This window comes from Molothrus ater, chromosome 15 (genome assembly GCF_012460135.2).
Source record: "Molothrus ater isolate BHLD 08-10-18 breed brown headed cowbird chromosome 15, BPBGC_Mater_1.1, whole genome shotgun sequence".
In the NCBI taxonomy this organism is placed as follows: Eukaryota; Metazoa; Chordata; class Aves; order Passeriformes; family Icteridae; genus Molothrus; species Molothrus ater.
In genome coordinates this window covers 11776996-11798244 of record NC_050492.2, presented here as the reverse complement: position 1 = coordinate 11798244, position 21249 = coordinate 11776996, and the positions used below count along the sequence as shown (strand labels likewise).

General features: G+C 50.5%; 1 protein-coding gene across 1 annotated transcript; it reads left to right on the top strand.

The window, feature by feature from the left end:
• The first annotated feature begins 723 nt into the window (after positions 1 to 723).
• CSF1R (colony stimulating factor 1 receptor) lies at positions 724 to 20887 on the top strand. Its single transcript, XM_036391494.2, has 21 exons — positions 724 to 885; positions 5347 to 5592; positions 6355 to 6639; positions 7905 to 8041; positions 8714 to 8873; positions 9710 to 9899; positions 10916 to 11031; positions 11284 to 11404; positions 12168 to 12358; positions 12952 to 13064; positions 14490 to 14616; positions 15105 to 15209; positions 15537 to 15647; positions 15818 to 15980; positions 16524 to 16624; positions 16768 to 16883; positions 17621 to 17743; positions 17863 to 17974; positions 18266 to 18365; positions 18942 to 19047; positions 19504 to 20887. The coding sequence occupies exons 1-21, from the start codon at positions 837 to 839 to the stop codon at positions 19633 to 19635; spliced, it is 2904 nt and encodes a 967-aa protein (XP_036247387.1). The 5' UTR covers positions 724 to 836; the 3' UTR covers positions 19636 to 20887.
• The last annotated feature ends 362 nt before the right edge of the window (positions 20888 to 21249 follow it).

Here is a 21249-nt window from a genome sequence, read left to right as displayed (position 1 = left end):
GCTGCCTGGGGGTGACAGGGTCACTCTGAGCCCCAGGACTGGAGGTTATGGGGACAGGAAAGAGCAGGGGTTCCCAAGTGCCCCCATACCAGAAGGGGTCTGCATGCTGGACCCCAACACCCTCCCTGCCAGGGAGGTGGTGAAGCTGGCATGGGGCTTGGGGGTGATCCTGTGTGGCCACAGGACCCCTCTCTGCACCAGGGATCACACTTTTGGTTACACGAAATAATTTGGCATCTTCGCTGCCTTTTTCCCACCTGGGAGCTGCCCTAGGCTGGAGTGCCTTTGTGGGTCTGTTGTGAGGGGTCTGCCATGCCCTCTGAGGGTCCTCAGGTCCCAAAGCCAGCACTGGGCCTGAGGTGAGACTTGTCCTCCTGAAATAAAATGGAATCTGCTGCCTGCAAGTGTGGGGACACTTTGTGTCCCCATGCAAGGCAAAAGTGTATAAATGTCCCTGGGCACTGGAGTGGCAGAAGCCAGAGAACATCAGGATTCTCCCAAACCCCAGCATGGTGCAGTGGCCCCTGCCAGTCTGGGGATGGGCTCCTCTCTGAGACCTGAGGGGACCCTGCAGCAGGGTGTGCACATGGCCCCACCTCTGCCATGGGTTTGTCACTGGTGACGTGACAAGGCATGGCCTGGTTTTTTTCCCCCTGTTTCAAAAACAAACAAAATAGGGAATTTGTTAACTTGTGGTCAGCTCAGAAAGGAGAAGCTCCTGAGAGGGGAGTGCTGGAGACGGTGCCCACGAGAAGAGGCACCCACTGCTTGAGAGGATCCTGCAGCAGCATCGGCTCCACGCTGGGGACACCTGGGGACACCACGGGCCTGGGGACATGGCTCCTGCTCTCCTCCTGCTGCTCACCACAGCTGGCTTCTGGCATGGTGAGTACTCCCAAAGCCTCAGGTCACTCCAGGGGAGCTGTGGGATGTGGTGAGGGTTTCCTGGGTATCTGGGGTGAGTGCTCCATTCCTTCTCTGCTGAGGAGGCCTTGGTGGGGACGGGGCTGTGCTGGAGCTGGACTCACAGACACTCAGCTCTTGGAGGTGGAGAGTGAAGCTGGGCTGGGTCCCAAAAGGCTGCTGTGGGCTGGGATGGTCCCCGTTTGCTGCTGCATGGAGTGGGCAGTGCTGTGAGCAGGTTCAAGGACCCTGGGCATGGCTGGGCAGAAGGGGTGTGCTCTGTGGCACTGCAGGGAAGAGATACCAGTGCTGGAATTCACTGCAGGCCTGGCTGTAGCAGCTTCCTGAAGGTCACCCAGAGCTGGCTGCAGTTAGAGAGGGAGGGCAGTGGTGGAAAGAGGGTGTGTTGCTGGTCTGTGTTGGCTCTGGAGCCTGGCTTGCTCTTGGCTGCCTGCAGCCCTGCCAAGGCAAGGCCAAGGAGGATGGAGAGGTGCACATAGCATAGGAGAGCCTTGGGGGGAAAGGAAAGGGAAACTTCCCACTCCATGGGTCTGGACAGGGTTTAAGATGAAGGAATGGTTGAGCAGCAACTGTGTCCTGAGGGAAGCTCTTTCCAAAATAATACTTTGCTCAGATGGGGAAGGAGCTGGAGATGCTTGGTCTGCAGGTGGAGGAGTTGGGAAAATCAGCTGCACTGGCACTTTCCAAAGCACCTTATGCCTAGCTGGAGTGTCTGAGGATTGCTGGTTTGCAGGGCTGTAGAGCCAGGGTGTGATGGAAACAACTCAGCCAGGCAAGAAGGGAAAGGTGAACACGCCTGTTTTTTGAGGCTGCAGAGATGGCCAAGAAGTGACAACCCACCAACCTCAAAAAAGAGTCACTAAGCCTGTTTTGAGGTTTACAACCAAAGAGGTGGAAACCAGCATTACTTATCTTGCATTCTGAAGTGCAGGGAACTTCTCAGGTCCTGTGTGGTGCTCACCTTAATATTCCTTTTGAGCGTGCTTGGGGACACAGTGAGACTGTGCTGTGAAGTCCTCCTTGGAAGGGCACAGCCTGTGGGGACAGCATTTAGCATGTGACAGGCAGTGAATCCTTCTTGGGCCACTGCAGTGCTCATCTTTTCAGCCCAGGACATTTGCATCCCCTCTCACTTGTTGTTTCACTTCAAGTGACATTTATAACATGTTGAGCATAATTTTCTAATTGTCTGCTGTGCTGGGAACTGGGTTGTGAAGGCTTCAGGGTTTTTCATGTCTTGTGGATTTTTACAATAATAGGGACTAGGCAGGTCTAATGCAGATCTGTGAGAGATCATAACAATAGCTTTTAGGATCTCCCCAACAGTTCCTTGAGCCACTGGCCAGTGCCAGATCACCATCTGTGACACTTTCATGAGGCACTGTCTGCCATGCCAGGCTGTAGGACACACACTTGTGTGGGTACCAGCACTGCTGGCCATTTGCAGCTCAAAGCTGCACCATGCCAAGGTTTTACAAAGCAATAACCTCCAGCTGGAGCCAGAGCCTGACTTCCTTCTCCTGCCTCTTGGATTGCCAGGGCATCTTCTGTGAGCACCCAGGGCTGATGTGATGTGATTGTTGTGATCTGGGCTCTTGCTGAGGGAGGGTAAGGGGCTCAGATCAAGCAGAGGAAGTGTTTTAAACCTGATCATCTTGCATCTGTGTTCTTGGCCATCTTGAGATGTATTCCTGGGAGGTTTGTTTTCTTTTTGTGGGTAACCTAAACCTCTGAGGTAGAAGCCCCACGCAGAGCTGTGATGAGCACACTTTTCTCCATCCAGATACTGTAGGTGACTTTGAGGTCCTCAGAAATCAAACTTTTCCTTGCTATCTCTGAGGGTGGGACAAAGGGAGCTCAGGTCTGGTATGGATCCCTCTTTGGACCAGACCTTAGCCTAGTTACTCCCCAGAACTAACTCAAAATCCTGGTGGCTGGCTCCTGTGGTAAGGATCCTGGGCACTTCTGTCATACCAGCCTTCACTTCTCCTTCCTCACCAAATGCTCTGCAGGGGAGAGCAGTGTTTTGGCTGGCATGGGAGAGGCAGGGACAGTCTGCAGCTGTGAGGAGAGGTCATGGTTACACAACCCAAGTGTGGTAAAACCTCTGGCCAGCAGTTACTGGCAGTGCTGCGGAAGCTGCTGGAGAGCAGAACAGAGCCATCCCTGGGCTTCGTGCAAGATTGCACAGTGGTCAGCAGGGACAGAGCCTCCCCCAGCAGCCCTGCTTCCCCATTCTGGAAAAGGACCCACTGCTCTGACTCATCCCCCAGCACACATGAAGGAGTGGGTGCTCAGTGACCTTCAGCTCGCCTTGTCCTGCATTTGGTGTCTCTGACTTGTCTGTCCTCACTCCACCTGTGTGGTGCTTACAGTGTGGATGTGAGGCTCTAGTGACAGCCTGAAGGCTTTTTCCTCACTGCTCTGGAGAGCACCTACCCAGAGCCTTTTCTGGCCCCAGCACCTCAGTAGTACCTGTGAGCTGGTGACAACAAAGATGCACAGTGAGGTGATTCCTGTTTGTTTTGTTTTCTTTCCTTGTCCTCCTGCAAAAAGAGTCATTTTCCCCATGAAATGGTGCCAAAGCCCTGGATGTGGATGGATAGCCAAAGCAGAGAGTAGGTGAGGGAAAAGGATCCAGTGACAAAGAGTTAAAGCAACAGAGATATCAAACCCCACTAGAAAACACAGCTTAGCAAAAAGGGAGGAATGTTTTCCCTCAGATATGTGGAAAATGTAGCTTTGTAAATTATTCTGGGGTATGTTTTTCTCCACTCTGGGCTTCTCCTCTTTCCACAGAAAGATAAAAGAATTAAAAAAAAAAAAAAAAAAAAAGGGGAACAGGGAGATAAAATGTCAAATTTTCCATGCTCCAAAGATTCTTGTTCTCTGCTTCTCCCTACAGGGCCAGTGAGTTTAATCTAGGCCTTGTCTGAGCTTCCCCATGGCCACTGTGTCATTGACACACACCAGCAACGCTCTCCAGGGTCTTCTCAACCCTTTGTTGCATGGAAAAAGTCATCAGCCCAAGATGGTTTAAATGCTGCTCTTTGGGCTCTGCTGTGTGGGCTCTGGAGGGCACAGCCCTGAGCACAGCTGGCAGCCCAGCACACACAGCTGTACCCTGGGCATTGCTTTCCTCCCCTAAAGACCTGTGATCAGGGGTGGATGAGGATGGGGCTGTGCTTCTGCTGGCTCTTACAGGGCCAGTGTCCACGGCAGGAGGATCACTGCCTGCAGAGCAATGAATTGATAATTGCACAGCTCCCTTTATGGTTAGTATTATTTGAATGAGGTGTGTGTCCCTTTAAATGTGAGGTTGGGTGAGCGACTGAGAAGGAAAGCAGAAGTGGGAGAATAGCCCTGGACAGGGGCTGGAAGGGGGTGCAGAGCCCCCCAGGCACAGATAGCCATTTGCAATGTGTTTCCTGTCCTCCCTGAGGGCCTGGAGCGGGGTGGCTGCACCACTTCTTCCCCAGCCCTGTGGCACTGATTCATTCTGCACTTCCCCCCACCCTAAATATAGGAGGTGACTCAAGGAACTCGCTGACAGGGCAAAACTGGGGAAAAATATTTCCCTCTGACACTAAGGCTGGAGTAGGACCCTGGTTCCCCTTTATTCAGCCAGCAGAGCAGGCATCTTCAAAGCAGAGATGCTTCAGAACTCTGGCTGGTTGTGATGCTGGTGTCTGCAGGACTGGTGTGTTGTATGAGCAACTGCAGCTATGGGCTGTCATCAGCTCTTTAGCTTTTCCATGCCTCAGTTTCCTCTCCCAAACAGGAATAATAATAATGTTGTGTCGTTTCATAATGTTTTGTTGGTGTCTATGAGGAGAATGCAGTGTCTGCTTCCATAATACACACGAGGCAGGTGTCCTTCAGAATCCAGTACTTGGCAACAAAAAGCCAAATTATATGCACTGACCTGCTCTGCAGGAGCCTTCCAGGTCTGTTCTAGCTCATCTCAGCACCAATACAACAAAAAGCCCCATGCACCAAACTTGGCTTAAACTCCCCCAAATGATGCTATAGGCTAACCCAGTCCATAGAGCAGCTCCAGCTCTGCCACAAAAGGAAAACTATTGTAAGAAGAGGCAAAAAATCAGCAGGAACAATTGCCAAGCTGGCATTTGCCCTAATCAGCTCCAGATGATTGTTTTTCCTGTCCCAGTTGTCTAAATGCTCAAATGGCAGGGAAGTGTGGAGGGTGGTGTTTCTTCCCTGAAATGCATTCCTTGGAGTATCAGGCCATATGTGTCTGGTGGGACAGAGAATGGTGGAGTGATGTGAGCCAAAAAGCCAGTCTGAATCCCAAGCTCAGCCTTTTCCTGATGCTGAGCTACTCCATTGTCAGCAGTGTGAACTCCAACAGAGAATCTTTAGGGATCATTTTTGCATTCTCACTCTCTCTTTCCCTTGCAGGCTCAGCATCTCCAGTGATCAGCCCTGACCCCCCTGCTCTGGTTGTCAACACGGGTGATCCAGTCCTCTTGCACTGCTCAGGAGAGTCTGAAGTTGCATGGAATAGCAAAGAGGTTACATTCAGAAACCACACCAGCAGCACCCTCAGTATTCCCAAGGCCACTTACAGGAACACAAGCACCTACAGCTGTGCTTATGTCAACAGCAGTGACAAGGGCGTTGCAGCCATCCACCTGTTTGTGAGAGGTAACCCTGCTTGTCTCTTCCCACACCCATTGGCAGAGCAGCCTCCTGCAGGGAGCACTGCACAGGTGCTTTCTGCTGTGTTTGCTTGTGTGCCTGGGCAGCAGTGCAGGCTCCTGGTGGAGCCACAGCCATGTGAGTCCACACAAAATGGGGCCCATGGTTAAAGCACTGGGATAAAGTGTAGAGCTACATCTCATATATGTGTGGATCTCTCCCTCCTTCTGCTGTGGCTTCCCTTCTTGAAAAACAGTCTGTTCAGTGTTGTAATGAGCAGTGAAAAAATCAGAGAACTCTATTGCCAGTACCTCAGATAAGGGAGAGAGTCACATGAATTACATCCTCCCAACATGACCTGAACCCCAAATATTCATTTATCTCAAAAGAAGCTGTGCTGTGGTAGCTCTACCACTTGACTTCACCCCTTCCCTTGTACCACAAGTGCTGCCCTGAGCAGGGAAGCTGGAGGTCTCGTAAGTAAAATTTTCACCACGGTGAAAAGTTTAATTAGAGGTATGCATATTTTCAGCCTCTCTTATCCATGGCCATTTGTGAGCTGGTTGCTGTGATCCCCTCAAATGCCTCAGCTGGAGCTGGGTTTGTCATGTGAGTGTTTGGAGGCTGAGTCAGGCAGGCTGAGCAGGGCTGCCCCAGCATCGAACTCCCACTGGGCAGCAGTGCTGGAGGCTTGCCGTGCTGGAATGTGTTTCTCACTTCAGTGCATTTTCTGACCCCTCTCACAAGGCTGTCCTGTCTCCTCTGCAGACCCTGATAACGTGTGGTACACACCCTTTTTCCGGATCTGGGGAATCAAAGGTGGGAATGTTGATTTCCCCTGTCTCGTCACGGCCCCCGAGTACGGATCCAGTGTGACTCTGATAATGGATGATGCCTCTCCTCTCCCACCTGGGACCAACTACTCCTTCAGTGCTGAGAGAGGAATAACACTCTACAATGTGCAGAGCAAGCATAAGGGCTATTACCGATGCAAGGCACAGATAAACGGAAAAATAAAGACTTCATCAAGAATAAAACTGGTTGTGGAAGAAGGTGAAGAACAGGGGTTGCTGCTGTCCTAAGGGCCACATATAGCTAAGCTGGGCACAGTATATAGTTAGGGAAAGACCTTCTGAACCTGCAGTTTCAAAAGGTCATTTCATGGAGGCCAAATTCCATCAGCCTCTGGCAAACTGGTTCCTTCAGATGGGTTTGTATTGGAATAAGATCCCAATATTACCGGGTGGAACGTGCCTGGGCTCTTCTGGCCCTTGCTGCTTGACCAGAGGTGGCAGCTGTGGTGTTTTCACCTCAGAGACACCCCTGGCTGGCTGGATGTTGCAGCTGGCACTTGGAACAAGTCCAGGCAAGCAGGAATTCAGTTTTTACCTCTAATGGAAAGGCTTTAGGCAAGATGAAGAGGAAAAGGAGATGGATTCTGCCGGAGGGTTAATCCAGAGTTTTATTCCATGGTCACAGACCTCCGAATCTTGGTAACAGCTCCAACAGAATCCAGACCGCACGGTCCCGTGTCTTTTTAAGCCCGGGTAAAGGGGGAGGGAAGGGGTAGGTGTGCCACCAACCAGGTGGAAAGGGGGGGCGGTCTCAGGGGACAATGACACCTGGACTGGCCAATGACCCCAGGGCTGAGAAGCATCTTTTGAACTTGACCAACCAGACGATGCCCTTGCTGGAATGTTAAGATTGACGGACAGCACTTGGCAAGGGGGCAAGGGGAAGGTGGAGGTTGGCACACCTGGGAAACTGGGGTAGCTAAAACAGGATATTGCTTCACACTGCAACAGGTTTGCATGGGTTCAGCAGTCTCCAAATCTTTGCAGGCACTGTCACAGACCAGAGAAAAATCTGTCCAATGTTCTGCAAGTCCTCAGGCCCTGATGCTCCATCTGTAACCATGGCAAAAGCTTCTCCTTCCCTTTCAACCCACAGTCCTGACTGCTGTACTCTCCCCCCTGGACTGCTTCCCACAGACATGTGCTCAGAAGGAAGTGGTGATCTCTAGGGAAGGGAAGGCAGGGGGTAAAGAGGATGGAAAGGAGGAGGTAGAATCATAGAAGAGAGTAATAAAATAGTTTGGGTGGGAAGAGACTTTGAAAATCATCTAGTTCCAACCTGCTAGATCAGATTGTTCAGCCCCCACCTAGCCCGGCCTGGAACACGTGAGGATGGGGCATCCACAACTTCTCTGGGCAACCTGTGCCTCAGCACCCAAGGCAGCCAGGTCCTGGGGAGTCCCCAGAGCTCATGGGCTCACTGGACAAGCTGACATGGATCTTTCCCTGCTTGCCTTTGTGCAGCACTGGAGAAGCCTGTGTCCGTGGTGATGGACCCTGTGGACCATGTGCGGATCGTGGGAGAACCTTTCCAAGTCACCTGCAGAGTGATTGCTCCTACCCACAAGTATGACATCAGATGGGAGACAGCAGCAAAGACAGTAAGCTGGGGTGTGGGGCTTTCCTGGAAAATGGGGGACACAGGGCGGTAAAAACTGCCCAGACCCACAGCAAAGCCTTGAACTACCCAACCAATGCAGCTATTCAAGCTGTAGAAATTTGAATATCCTTTCTTTGGGATGACACAGGATTAAGAAACACCTGCCTGTTGTCAGATTTGTGCTGCAAGAGAGGAGAGTGTGTTGTTTCAGCTGAGTTTATTGGACAGGAGCCACAATACCTATTAAAGCAACATTTCTCCACCCAGCCCTGCCAGGGCTTATATGCAGCAAACATTTTCAGGACAGAGTTGTCCAGAGAAAAGATACATCTGAAGAAAAGGAATACATTTCAAAATCTCTATGATGCTGACTTCTAACTGCTAGATGGTTAGATGAGGTTTGCTAGAAGTCCTTATTATAACTGATGCCTTTATTAAAGCGAAGACACCACACACAAGGTATGTTTGGATCACACAGTGTAAGGCCAGGGTGCTGTCTGACAATAGCTATAACCTGACTGCTGTGGAATATCTGCCCTGGATCCTTGGGGTTAATGTGCCTCTGGGTCTCCACAGAGGTTGCTCTCAGGGATGAGCTCTCTAGCCCAGAGCAGGTGAGATGTGTTTGTTCTGCCCTCCCAATGTGTGCTGTTCCCTGCTCTCTGCCTGACAGGTCATGAGAACTAAAAGGGCTGACTTTGAAAATGGTGACTACTTCATCAATGACACCCTGTCCGTTGCAGCTGTGACCATGGAAGACAGTGGGAAGTACATCTGCATAGCTAACAATTCAGTAGGATCCAGGAATGCCTCAACAATGCTTCAGGTAGTAGGTAAGTACTTCCCCAAAAGCCTAGTAGGGCTGAATCATGTGTAGCCTGGAGTATTTGCTGCTTCTGCCTCCATTCTCTTCCTAGATTTGTTGTTGAAAACATTATTCTCACTTGTGCCCAAGGGTTTACATGGGAACTATGGAGCTGCTAGGAAAGGAACTGGCGTTCCCTTCGTATCTTGAGGGGCCAGAGGACATGTTTTGGGCTCTGGGTGAAAAATTGGAGTGCTAGTCTTAGTCTCTGTGTATTTATAAACAGCTTTGAAACAGTAAAAGGGAGTGGGGTGAGGTTGTGCTGGAAGACCAGGAAAGGCTGGTTAGAAGGAAGGGTGAGCCACATGAGCAAGCATGGATCTGATCTCTCCCAGCCACAGATCCACCAAAGGGGATTCAGGTCTGTTACACACTTGTTTGTATCTCAAGATGTAAAATTTATCCTTACAGCTCACAGTTTGCTGATGATCCAAAACCACAGCTCAGAAAGAAGGCTCAGCCCGTTCTCTCCTAGTGAGAAGTCAGGATTTTGGCTAAAAGGCTTGTCTTTTCTGAACAATTAGGAGATATTGTTTTACCTCGTCACTTCCTAGGATACAGCATGTACAACTTTCCTCAGAGACTTCACTAAGATTTCCTAGCTCTCCTCAGGCAGTGCCATGACAAAGAAATAATTTAAGAGTACTCCTTTGGGAACATAACCTGTGTAATGTTTCACTCCCTCCTGCAGTCTCCCAGCTGAGGCTGCTCTTTCCAATAATGATCCATTTATGGGGCTGCTGTAAGGTTATTCCAGGTCTCTGGAGATGCCTGCTGACAGCCATGCTCTCCTCCACCCTGCAGAGAGAGGTTACGTGCACCTGACCCCAGGGCAAGCCACCAGCCTGGAGGTTGCTCTGGGAGAGAATGTGGAGCTGCAGGTCCACATTAAGGCTTACCCAAAACTTCTCCAGTGGGCCTGGGAACACAGGAATCCCTTGAAGCACTCTAAAACCACCATATTCAAGGGTGAAATGATCTCTGGAAACAACTGGTATGTGCTGTTTGTCTTCTACACTACTATGGCATGTTTCCAAGAGAGTTTTCCTTGAAACAGGCAGGCTCTATTCTACAGAAAACTCTCTGGTTTTAAAGAGGGAAGCTGTTCTGCATTTCTGTTTTCTCTTTCCAGTATTATTAGCAAACCACGGTATGATCAGATCAAGGAGGACACCACCCTTCTCTAAATTGGTGGCCTTCTCTTTAGAAAGACTTGTGGGAATCAGTATCATGTTTGTGATCTGCTTGTTCAATTCTGCACTCTCCTTGCCAGAAGAAATTGCAGGAGAGGATGAATAGTACAAAAACCTTAATTTCCTCACTGGTCCTTGGACCCATCCCCTGCTCTGACGTTGACAGAGTGTGCACTGAGAGGCACTGAGAGCTCCATGTCACAAACATTGTTATGTGAATGTGATCTAACAGAGGGTACAGGTCTGCTCTTCCAAAGCCTGCAGCCAACTGAGACCAAGGGGAGACTAAAAGAAAATAATTTCATTTGTTAGTGGTTTGGGCAATTCCCCTTTCATTTTCTTAAAAACAAAAAACAATCCACAAGAGGAACTGTGCCACTTAGCAAAAATTATGGTTTTAGGGTGAACTCTTTCTTGCACTGGGGGCTGAGCAATGGGCTGGGGGCAGAGGGGAGTGGGCAATAGGGAGCACAACTTCATGGAGAAACTCATTCTGCCAAAGGCAGGAGGACCAGCATCCCCTGACCCTTGAAAGGCAATTATTTAAATTAAAAAATTAAAAATTAAATTATTTATGTTAAATTATTTCTGAGCATTCACCCACCTGTAGCCTTTCAGAAGTGCCAGAAGTGCTCTTGGTGGCAAAAGGTATTTCACCTAAGGAAAATCAGTTCCTCCCTACTTCCCCCACAGAAGCAACTGGCAGGCTCCCTGATGGGCTGGGATTAGTGCTGGAAGTGTTCCAGAGCACAGGAAGCAGCAGCATCTCACTGAGCAAGGCCTGTGTGCTCCTCACGGTGTTTCTCTCTGTGAGCAGGTACAAGAACACACTCTCCCTGAAGCGCCTGAAGGAGGGAGAGGGAGGCTTCTACACCTTTTATGCCTTCCACAGTGTGACCAATGAGTCAGTTACCTTCAGCATCTCCCTAAAATGTAAGTGCTTGTCCATTCTTTCACCCTGCTTGCCTCTGGGTCTGCTTCCCAGCTGGAAAAAAACAGTTGGTTGGGGTTCCAGGCTGCTTCCAGCTCAGCACGCACAGGGCACAGACCCAGCCCAAAGCTGCCTGTGTGTAGCACAGGGTTTCCTCTGGTTTGTTGTTGCATGCATGGAAAGGAAACCAGAGCATGGGGGATGTGCTCTTCCTCTGGTCACAGCATTCACTGTTTTTGTGGCTTCCCCAACAGCTTCTCCAAGGGTCTGCAAAATCAAGGTGCCAGCTGATGGCTCCAGCCTCCTGCAGTGCGTGGCCATCGGGTACCCTGCCCCACGCATCGAGTGGTACCAGTGCCCCGTGCACTCTGACAGGTGAGGGCTGCCCAGGGCTCTGAGCCCTCCATGCTGTGCCCCTGCCCCTGCCTGGCATTCCCTGAGCAGCACCACATGGGCTCCTGGGCAGGCAATACAGCAATCCTGCCCAGTAACAGCAACAGGGATGCTGCTCTGCTGGAAAAAGAGGTTCTTGGGGTCTGCCTGAGAACAGGGGGAACTTTCTATTCCTAAAGTCCTGAGCTTGAAGAGATTTTCCACCTGTGATTCATGCTCTCCTCATGCTTTTCCAAGGAATATATGGATCCTTTAGAGAGGTGCCCTGGTGTATGTTGCTGTAGAGGTACATCCTGGCTGGCCCAGTCATCTTTTTGGGACTTCCACAGGTCTGAGGCTCTGCAGAGTGTGGGTTTACTGAGCTACAGAGTCATGGGAAGCAACTGCAGCTGCCTGGACAGGGCTGCTGTGTCTCAGGACCAGCCCCACTGAAGGGACTGATAGCAGAACACATAAAGTGTTAATTAATAGTGCTGAGCCACATAAAGGCACTCATGGCTCTGTCTATACAGGGCTGTGGTTGGTTTTGCTCTGGTCCCCACAAATCCATGGACAGAATTAAGGGAGAAAAAAAATACTCCTGTGTTCACGGGGGAGATCTTTAATTGGGCATAGAGTAACACATCTCACAGAGCTGCAAGCCTAATTCTCTGTGTCTCCTCTCTTGTCTGACACAAGCCCCCCTCAGCTGTGAGCTGCTGTGCTGCAGAGCAGCACTCACTGTCCCCTCTTGCCATCCCTGCAGGTACACTGAGGACTACAGACTGATAAGCAATGACTCCAGACCCCAGGTGGTGAATGTGTTGCCCTTCCAAGAGGTGGAGGTGGAGAGCAGCATCCTCTTCAAGGAGCTGGGTGACAATTTCACCTTCTGCTGCGTGGCCATTAATGGGGAAGGGAACGCCTCTGACATGTTCCACTCCCTCACCATCACCGGTAAGATACAAACCATCAGCTGGGCAGAGTAGGGGAGGATCTGGGGGCTTGGAGATTATATCCTTTATGTATTATATCCCCACTCTCTTTGCAAGAGAGCTGGAGCAGATTCCACAAGCCCTTTACCCTCACAGATATGGGGCTTTGGCAATTGCCAGTCCTGAGAGGCCTGTGGGAATTTCTGGCTGGGTTATAGCCTGGAGCCAAAGACTGAGCCACACCATGAGCATCTTATAACTGCAGCACTCAGCTCCAGGGCATGGTGCATCCAGCAGCTTCTCAGCCCATGAAAATACAGGGACTGCCTCTTTTGGTGGGGCTGTTCTTGCAGCACAGATCTTGGTCTTGCTCTGTCTGACCTTCATCTGGTGCTGTTTGTGTGGAAATAGGGGGGTACATGGAGAACCATTGCAGCCTAGAGTTTGGCATCAAGACCTTCCCTCAGCTCCCAGCAGCTCCCAAAAGTGTATACTGAGGGCAGTGCTGGGTGTGTGGCATACAGAGGAATCCAAAGTGAATAGCTGGGCAAAATGCTCCCAAGAGTTGGGGTTGAACTGAGTGTTTACTCATTCTCCTTTTTTTTCCTCTTCCAGGGAGTGTCGTGGCCCTTCCAAACAAGCTCTTCAGCCCTGTTCTGTCCACCTGCATTGGTGCATTGGTGCTGCTGCTCCTCCTACTCCTCTTCCTGCTCTACAAGTACAACCAGGTGAGATTCCCTGTTCAGGCTGTGAGGGCTGCCCAGCCTCAGGGGCACACAGCCTCTGCTGGCAGCCAGGCCAGTGACCATCCAGCTTGGAGGGACCACGCAAGCTGCCTCCCTCACCTCCCCTGCCTCCCAGATCCCATCTGGAGCTTCCTGCTGCAGGGCCAAGCTCATGCACCCAACCCAGGGTATTAAAACCTCCCCTGCCCTGCTCCTTCAGGCTAGTAGCCCACAGGTCAGTGTGGTTATTGTTTGGTGCCAGACAAAGGTGTTCACTCTGTGCTGTCAGTTGCAGCTGGTTTTGCTCTGGTCCCCACAAATCCATGGACTGAATTGAGGGAGGAAAAAAAAAAGTGGTTTGCAGTTTGCATCTACTTTTTATTCTGTTCAATGCTTTATAAAAAACTGTTTTTATGGAGAAACAGGATGGTGTTAGAAGTAGTTTGTTTCCAGGAAGACTTGGTCACTATTTTTATATAAGAACTTGCCCCATTTTCTCTGCAAGGCTCATTTCCAGCATTTGGATTCCTTCTCTGTTTTTTCCACAAACTGAACCAATCAGTAGCCACCTCTGCTCCATCAGTGGGTGAAAATCTCCTGTTTTTCATCTCTCCCTTTTGGCACCCTTCCTTTGACAGCCTATCAAGGCTGAGGATTTTGCAGCAAAGTTCTGGTGCTGGTTGTCAGAAGATCCATCAGAGCCCTGTCTCAGACAAGCACCTACAGCTCAGCAGGCAGAGCTGCCTTTGGACAGTGGTCCAGAGACAAACAAAGATGGATCAATGTGTAAGCACAGATCTGAAATAATTAGCTTTTTGGAAGGGCTTGCAAGCCCAAGAGAAGCAGGACATGTCTATAAATAGCATGGTTACCTATCTCAGACAAGTCCCAGCCTTCTCTGCTCAAGGACTCCAGCTCTGCTTCTCTGCCTTGCCCTGTTACTTCTGCCATGACATTCTTGGAAAAGAGAAATTCTTACTTCTCTTTCTCCTTTTTTATTTTACCCCTGTAAGGGAAGTGGGGGTGGGCCAGCCCCACTGTTCTGCTGTGCTCAGCAACCAGGGGTCCAAGGAAGGAGACACAGTGGGGACATCTCCCTCCAGCACCAGCTGGGCACTGTCAGCCACTGCTCTGGTGGGACAGGCTGGATCTCCCAGCTCTGCCATCCCAAATGATGGCAACAGGCTGCTTCCAGTGGCAAGAGAACCTTCCTCAGTCATAGGTGATGACTTGGGGGGCTCCATAACTGCAAAGAGTCCAGGCTGTCCAGAAAAAAGCTCTCTCACTCAGTCCAGATTTAAAAGATATTTGATGGGCTGAAATCTGTATCTTCCCTCTGCACCTGCAGAGTGAGCTTGAGAGGATGCTGGGGCTGGGGAACCCTCCCAGCTTGGGAAACACTGAGTAACTGGAGCCTCTTCCTTGCAGAAACCCAAGTACCAGGTGCGGTGGAAGATCATCGAGGCCTGTGAGGGCAATAATTACATCTTTATCGATCCCACCCAGCTGCCATACAATGAGAAATGGGAGTTTCCAAGGAACAACCTCCAGTTTGGTAAGAAACCTTCCCTGCTGCTTGCCTGGTGGCATGAAGCTCATCAGAGAGCTGAAATGTTTCAAGAGTCAGAGCCAAAGCTCTGGGGGATATCCAAAGCTGCGTCCAGACATTCCAGCAGCATCCTTAACCAGGCCTTGCTGCTCTCTTCCACAAAGGATGGCAAGTGGCAGGGTGTAGCCTGCCTCCCTCCTCCTTTGTTCCAAGGAAGGCTGCAGGGGTCTTGTCCCTCCTCTTGCATGTGGGGTCATTCCTAAGGCACAGACTTGGTGAGGCAACGTTTGGAGATGGCCTCTTTCACTCCACCTTTGCTCGCTGTAGAGTTCCCCACAGATGTTTGCCATCTCCTGACTAAGGGATGTGTCATCTTGTGTGAGCCCAGCAGGCATCCCTGTCCACCAGACATCCTCCTCAAGGCTGTGTGCAGGACAGCTGCTCAGTCTTGCTCTATCAAATGTCTTAAAAGTACATTTTTTTTCTCTCTGCAGGAAAAACTCTTGGAGCGGGAGCCTTTGGAAAAGTGGTAGAAGCCACAGCTTTTGGGCTGGGCAAAGAAGATTCGGTGCTCAAAGTGGCTGTGAAGATGCTAAAGTGTGAGCACAGAGCAACTTGCAAGGGTTGAAATCCTCCAAGCTCCTCTGGGCAGGATGTAGAGTGTGTTCACCACATGTTGGTGCTCACAGGCTGCAACAGCTACTTCTAAAGTTGTTTCTGTGCCAAGTACCAGATGCTGGAATCACACTACTGCTTTTTTTGTGGACAGGGGAGGCCAGAGGCACAGTTAGAGGACATAGTTTTCACTCTAAGTCTGTTTCCTCCTTTTGTTCCATAACTCTGTCTACACCTTTTTCTGTCCTCTCTCTTAACCTCCCCCTTGTCTCTCCCTCACTCCTTCACACAGTCCTTCTCTCACCCCACAGCATCAGCAGACAGGGACGAGCAGGAGGCTCTCATGTCTGAGCTGAAGATCATGAGTCACCTGGGACACCACGAGAACATTGTTAACCTGCTGGGGGCATGCACCTGTGGAGGTAGGATCCCCCAGCCCTGCTGCCCCCACAGACCCCTGACAGGGCCCCTCCTCTTGGCACAGCTGAGCTGATGAGCTGGGTGGATTCTGCTGCCCTCCCAGGGAAAGCAGTCCTCAGGGCAGGGCACACTAACAGCATTCCTTAATGAACCCTCTCTGCTGCTCTCCCAGGCCCAATCCTTGTCATCACCGAGTACTGTCGCTATGGAGACCTGCTGAACTTCCTGAGGAAGAAGACTGAATCCATAATTATCCAGGATTCTGCCCTGGACACCTCTTTAGACAGTGCTGCTGATTACAAGAACATTGAGCTAGAGAAAAAGTACATCCGCAGGTAGGAGCAGAGCCCAGGGGGCTGCAGGGCTGAGCAGTGCAGGCCTGGGTACTCATTGTGAGAAGTGTGAAGAGCACTGTGCTGGGGAGAGATCAAATCCTGCCTGGGGACAGGCAGGATACCAGGATGTAAAAGCCACTGGCGTTGCATATGTTTAGACCTGGTTATAATTTCAAGTTTTTCAAGGACTTTGACAGCAGTCATTGAATATCCCACAATAAATGCAAGGTTTCAGCCCTGTCTGACCTTCCACAATTCAGAAACAAAACCTTTTGGTTTCTTGCACTATTGGGCACATGCACTTGGTAGGATGGAGCTGACTGCTCCCTGTCACACTTAAAAAAGGGGAACCCTACAGCCCCTTAACACAGAGGGCCCAGGTCCCCTCTCTGTGTCAGTTTCTAGTTTGCCTTTGCCCTTAAGCCCCTGTCTAAGTCACCTTCTGGGGCATGTGCTTTCTCCTCTTGGTGGATATGGAGCAGGGCAGAAGGTACTGCTGGAGGGTTCTAACAGCCTGCCTCCCTCTCTGTTGCTCTTACTCAGTGACAGTGGCTTCTCAAGCCAGGGTTTGGAAACTTATGTTGAAATGAGGCCTGTGTCATCATCATCATCTTCAGCAGCATCAGATTCTGCACAAGTCAGGGGTGAGTCAAAGGCTCATTTCTGTCATTTGTGATTTCTTTCTTTTGGCCATCCTGTCTGGTTTAGCTCTGGGAACCCCAACATGCCACCATTTGCGTTACTCACCAGCTTTGCAGCAAATCTAAATCTCTGCTTTGACTTTCAGGGAGAAGCTTGGAGGAAGATGAAGCCAGGGAGGATCTCCGTCCCCTCAGTCTCTCTGACCTGCTACAGTTCTCCAGCCAGGTGGCCCAGGGCATGGCATTCCTGGCATCAAAGAATGTGAGTGCCAAGACAAACACTGCCCCCAGCACACCAAGTGGGAAACACCAGTCCAGCCAAGCAGGAGCCACCCAATCCTGGCTGCAGAAGGCTTGGGATGTCTTTGGATGGGGTAGCCAAGCTCAAGCAAGCTGCTGCTGGACATGGGCCTCTCTGCTGTGTCTGCTGGGTTCAGACAGACTGGGCCCTGGTGTCTGGTGCTCCCTCCAGAGCCCTTGCATGGGAGGGCAGGGTTACAGGGGGAACCCAGGGCTGTGCATCACGCTGGTCTCAACGTTTTCTCCCCTGCTTTTACACGAGGTCAGGAGCTCTGTTGTGAAGCTTTCTCACTTTGGCAGTGTCCCTGCTACCCCAGGGACAAGGAACTGAAAGTGGCTGTTGAGCTGACTGCCAGAGCTGGCTCAGAGTGTGACCGTCACCCTGTGACTGTTTCAGGGATGAGGACAGTGTCAACAGCCCCTGGTTCTGACCCTTTCCTTGTGGGGAAGATGACAGCCCCAGGAGTGATTAAAGAGCCGAGCGTGACATGTCACAGTGTCTAACACTGCAAATGAAGTGGTTGAAAGAGAGCTACAGAGTTTGTACATGACATGGTGCCTCAGACAGGGCTCTTCAAGCAGTACATGCTTCCCTTGCCCCTACAAGTGTTGTTTTGGTGGCAGGCCTAGGCTGTAGGGAATTTTTTGGGATTGCTGGGGACCAGTTACTGGGTCTCAGTTGTGGTCTCTTCTCCCCAGTGCATCCACCGTGACCTAGCAGCCAGGAATGTGCTCATATCAGATGGACGGGTAGCCAAGATCTGTGACTTTGGCCTGGCCCGGGACATCATGAATGACTCCAACTATGTTGTAAAAGGCAATGTAAGTAATTGAAATGGACACAAGAGAAGGTACAAGGGTAGGAGGGGCTGGAAAGGACAGACAGAGTGTAGCATAAGCTGCCAGCTTGTCCCAGTCTGCAGGACTCTCTGCTCTTCCAGGCCCGCCTGCCCGTGAAATGGATGGCCCCAGAGAGCATCTTTGACTGCATTTACACAGTGCAGAGTGATGTGTGGTCTTATGGCATCCTGCTCTGGGAGATCTTCTCCCTTGGTAAGAAAGCAAGCTTGCAAACCCCTTTTGTTTTCTGTGGCTCACTACTGCCCTAATGTATCTGCAGAAAAATTTCCAAGAAAGGAGGAAGGTTGACAAAAATCTAGGTTTATCAGGGCTGTAAAACACTGTTATGTTTCCAGAGGGACCATTCAAAACAAAGAATCCCACATCATTTCCTCTAACTCAGACCTCCCTGGTGAAGCTCCAGGCTGCCTCTTCCCACCCCTCAAGGCTGCCGTGTTGAACACTGTGGTCTGAGAGCCACCTCTGCTCCTTTTACTGTCACAGGGAAGAGCCCCTATCCTGGCATGGTGGTGAACAGCAAGTTCTACAGCATGGTGAAGCAGGGATACCAGATGGCCAGGCCTGACTTTGCTCCCTTGGAAATGTGAGTGGATGCACTGAGATTCACACAGCAGCAACAGGGGGGCTGGCAACAGGCAGGGGCACGGGACATGGCACAGGGACCTTGTCCACAGCTCTGCTTGCTGCTCCCAGCTGTCTGCCTTGAGGTTAAGGATGATCCTACCAGGCTGCTCCTGCTCCTGTAGGAAAACCAGGCCTGGGGCAGTCTACCCAGCATCTCCTGTTTAGGGACAGGAGGATGGGAACACTCACATTACATGTCTACATTCCTGAACTTGGTGGGGTTTTCTTCTTTTTTTAGTTAGCTTCTTTTGACTCTATGATTATGAGAAGACAAGCCTGAGTAGGCTACAGGAGGTAATGAGTGTAAGCCTGAAGTCTTGATGGCATAAAGCTTCTTGTTGATTAGTTTGCTCCATCTGCTCCAGTGTTCACCATTCCCTGGAGCACTGCACTCACCATGGGTTTTTTGGAAGAAGGGACTGCTCAGTTCTCTCTGCAAGTGTCCCTGACATGCAGAGTGCTGCAGGGAAGAGCCTGGGGCTGCAGACCCCTCCAGCAGCACCTACAACCTCCCTGTCCCTGTGTGGCCCTGCAGGTACAGCATCATGCAGGCGTGCTGGAGCCTGGAGCCCACACGGAGACCCACCTTCGACCAGATTGGCTGCTTCATCCAGAAAGAGCTGGAGGTGCATAAGGAGCAGGTGAGGACCTCTGGAGAGAAGGGGGAGGATCTTTCCCCCTATATGAACACAGCTTCTGGACACGTTTTCTGTGCTATCCCCTACCATAAGCTGATGGGAGCAGTGTGGTGTTGGTGGGAAGTGCAGAGAGGCCTCCAGCTGAAGGGTTCACTCCCCACCATGGCCAAAGAGGGCTGGACAGGGAAGCACAGCTTCTTGGCAGAAACCTCAATGTGACAGGCATTCATGCACTGCCAGCACAGCACCCTGCCCCATTCCCCTGGAGCTGCTGTGAACTCTCTCAGGACTAGCTGGCCACAAAAGCACGGGCACATGCCTGCCCTACCTGTGAGCCCTGCCCTGTGGGCACAGCAAAGGTGGTAGAGTGGAGTGAGCACATCCCCACGGGAACAGGTGTCAGACATCAAAGGGACCAAAACACACTCAGGGTGTTGTGTTTCTCCCTTTTCTTTCAAGGACTACACCAACCTCCCCTCCAGTGCAGAGGAAGACAGTGGCTGTGACACCTCTGGCTGCTGTGAGGAGTCCTGTGAGCAAGAGGAGAGTGGGCAGCCACTTCTCAAGGGCAACAACTACCAGTTCTGTTAGGTGGGACCTTCACCCTGGGGCTGATCCTTGTCCTGGCTCCACAGAGCTCACCCTAGGACACAGACACCTTCTGCTTTGGCCTTCTCTGTGCTTTCTGAAGTGTGAGTGTTATGGACTCTCTCACCAAAAGGAGAGCAAAGAAGACACCTTGGGGTCCCTGAGTCTTATCTCACACATAGCATAGAGCTGTTAGGATGGTAAAAAGGCTCCATCTCTACAAGGTACACAGAGGTCCCCAGCAGCTGCCTCCCCATGCCCCAGAGAGGCTGCAGGAGTTTGGGTTTTGTAATTTTTAAAAAAATACTAGTCACAGCCAAGACATTTCCAAGTGTCACTCACATTACTGAACCCTTGAGTTTTATAAGAACATCTTGAAATATGTCTTGGCACTGGAACTACTCCACACACTCCCTTTTTTGATGGTTCTGCTCTCTTCCCTTTGTCAGTCTAGCCCTGGAGATTGCAGTGTGTTTAGAAATGGGTAAAGCTTCTACATAGCACTAAATATGCATTAACCCCTACACTTCCTTGTGCAATCCACCTCTCTGCAGATTATGCTTTTGCAGGGAGTGGTTGGGTGAAGTGAGCCACAGAGCCAACCCCAGGGTTATGTGAACTTGTGCCTCACTAACAGGACAGAAGGACAGCTCTTTCTCAGGTAAAATACAACAGAAAACGGTGCTCTTCCATGAGAGCCCTGAACACAACCCCAATCCAGGAAAGAATGGCAGCTTAAAGAGGTCTAGAAATGATCAACATTACACATATCCTACAGAACTTCTGAGTTACTGAGCATGTAGCAATCACTGCCTTTGTCACTATTACAGACTTGTACGAAATTTCCTTAATGTACTTTAATAGTACAGCTGAGGTGATTTTTTTCATAAGCTAGGGCCTAACACACTTCAACCTATTTCTCAGCTAGCTCTTGCTCAGAGTTACAACTGCCCTGGCCACCCAGTCCTGTGTACCTACCAGAAGTAGCTAAAGAACCTTCTCAGCTTCACCTGACTCGGTGGGTAAAGGATTTCTATTCCAGGTACAGGGAAACTGCAACTGACAGGGCTCAGGGAAACTACAACTGCACTGCAGGTGGCCTTTGTCACACTGAGCAATTTCACTGTGGGCCATTTCTGATTCTATTAAACCTGGTTTTATGCTAACACCAAGTGATTCATTCTTCCTTACTAAATGAAAAGCTAATGTAACTCTGTCAGCATTATAAAAAATAAAATGTGTTTAACAAAATTAATCTCTCCTAGGACTCTAAGGACTGTTCTCAGAGGGGAACAGCTCAGAGCATGGGTGATGCACTGGCCTACCCACTCACCCTGCAACTCCGTTCCTCAGTACCAGTTCTCAAAACCACTCATTCTTGTGTAACACAAAAACTTATTAAAAGCAAGGTTTTAAAGCTCTGAAGTAGTCCCTTTGCACGGATATAATGGAATGTAATTTCAGTTGTGATAATGGAACATCTTGACAAATCACCATGTGGCACATGGCAGCAGTCTCTGGGGCAAGTGCAATGGCAAAAGCAGGGCAAATGCAGAAGAGATTCAGCAGTGTTTGTGCCTTTTCTCCTGGAGCCATCCAGGCCTTGTACACACACAC

What these genes read in the sequence shown, in the direction of transcription:
- CSF1R (XM_036391494.2), top strand. Translation starts at nt 837, where the DNA reads ATGGCTCCTGCTCTCCTCCTGCTGCTCACCACAGCTGGCTTCTGGCAT. An exon ending in ACTATGTTGTAAAAGGCAAT is followed by an intron (nt 17,744 to 17,862) that starts GTAAGTAATTGA and finishes CTGCTCTTCCAG; the next exon opens with GCCCGCCTGCCCGTGAAATG. An exon ending in CTGGGAGATCTTCTCCCTTG is followed by an intron (nt 17,975 to 18,265) that starts GTAAGAAAGCAA and finishes TTACTGTCACAG; the next exon opens with GGAAGAGCCCCTATCCTGGC.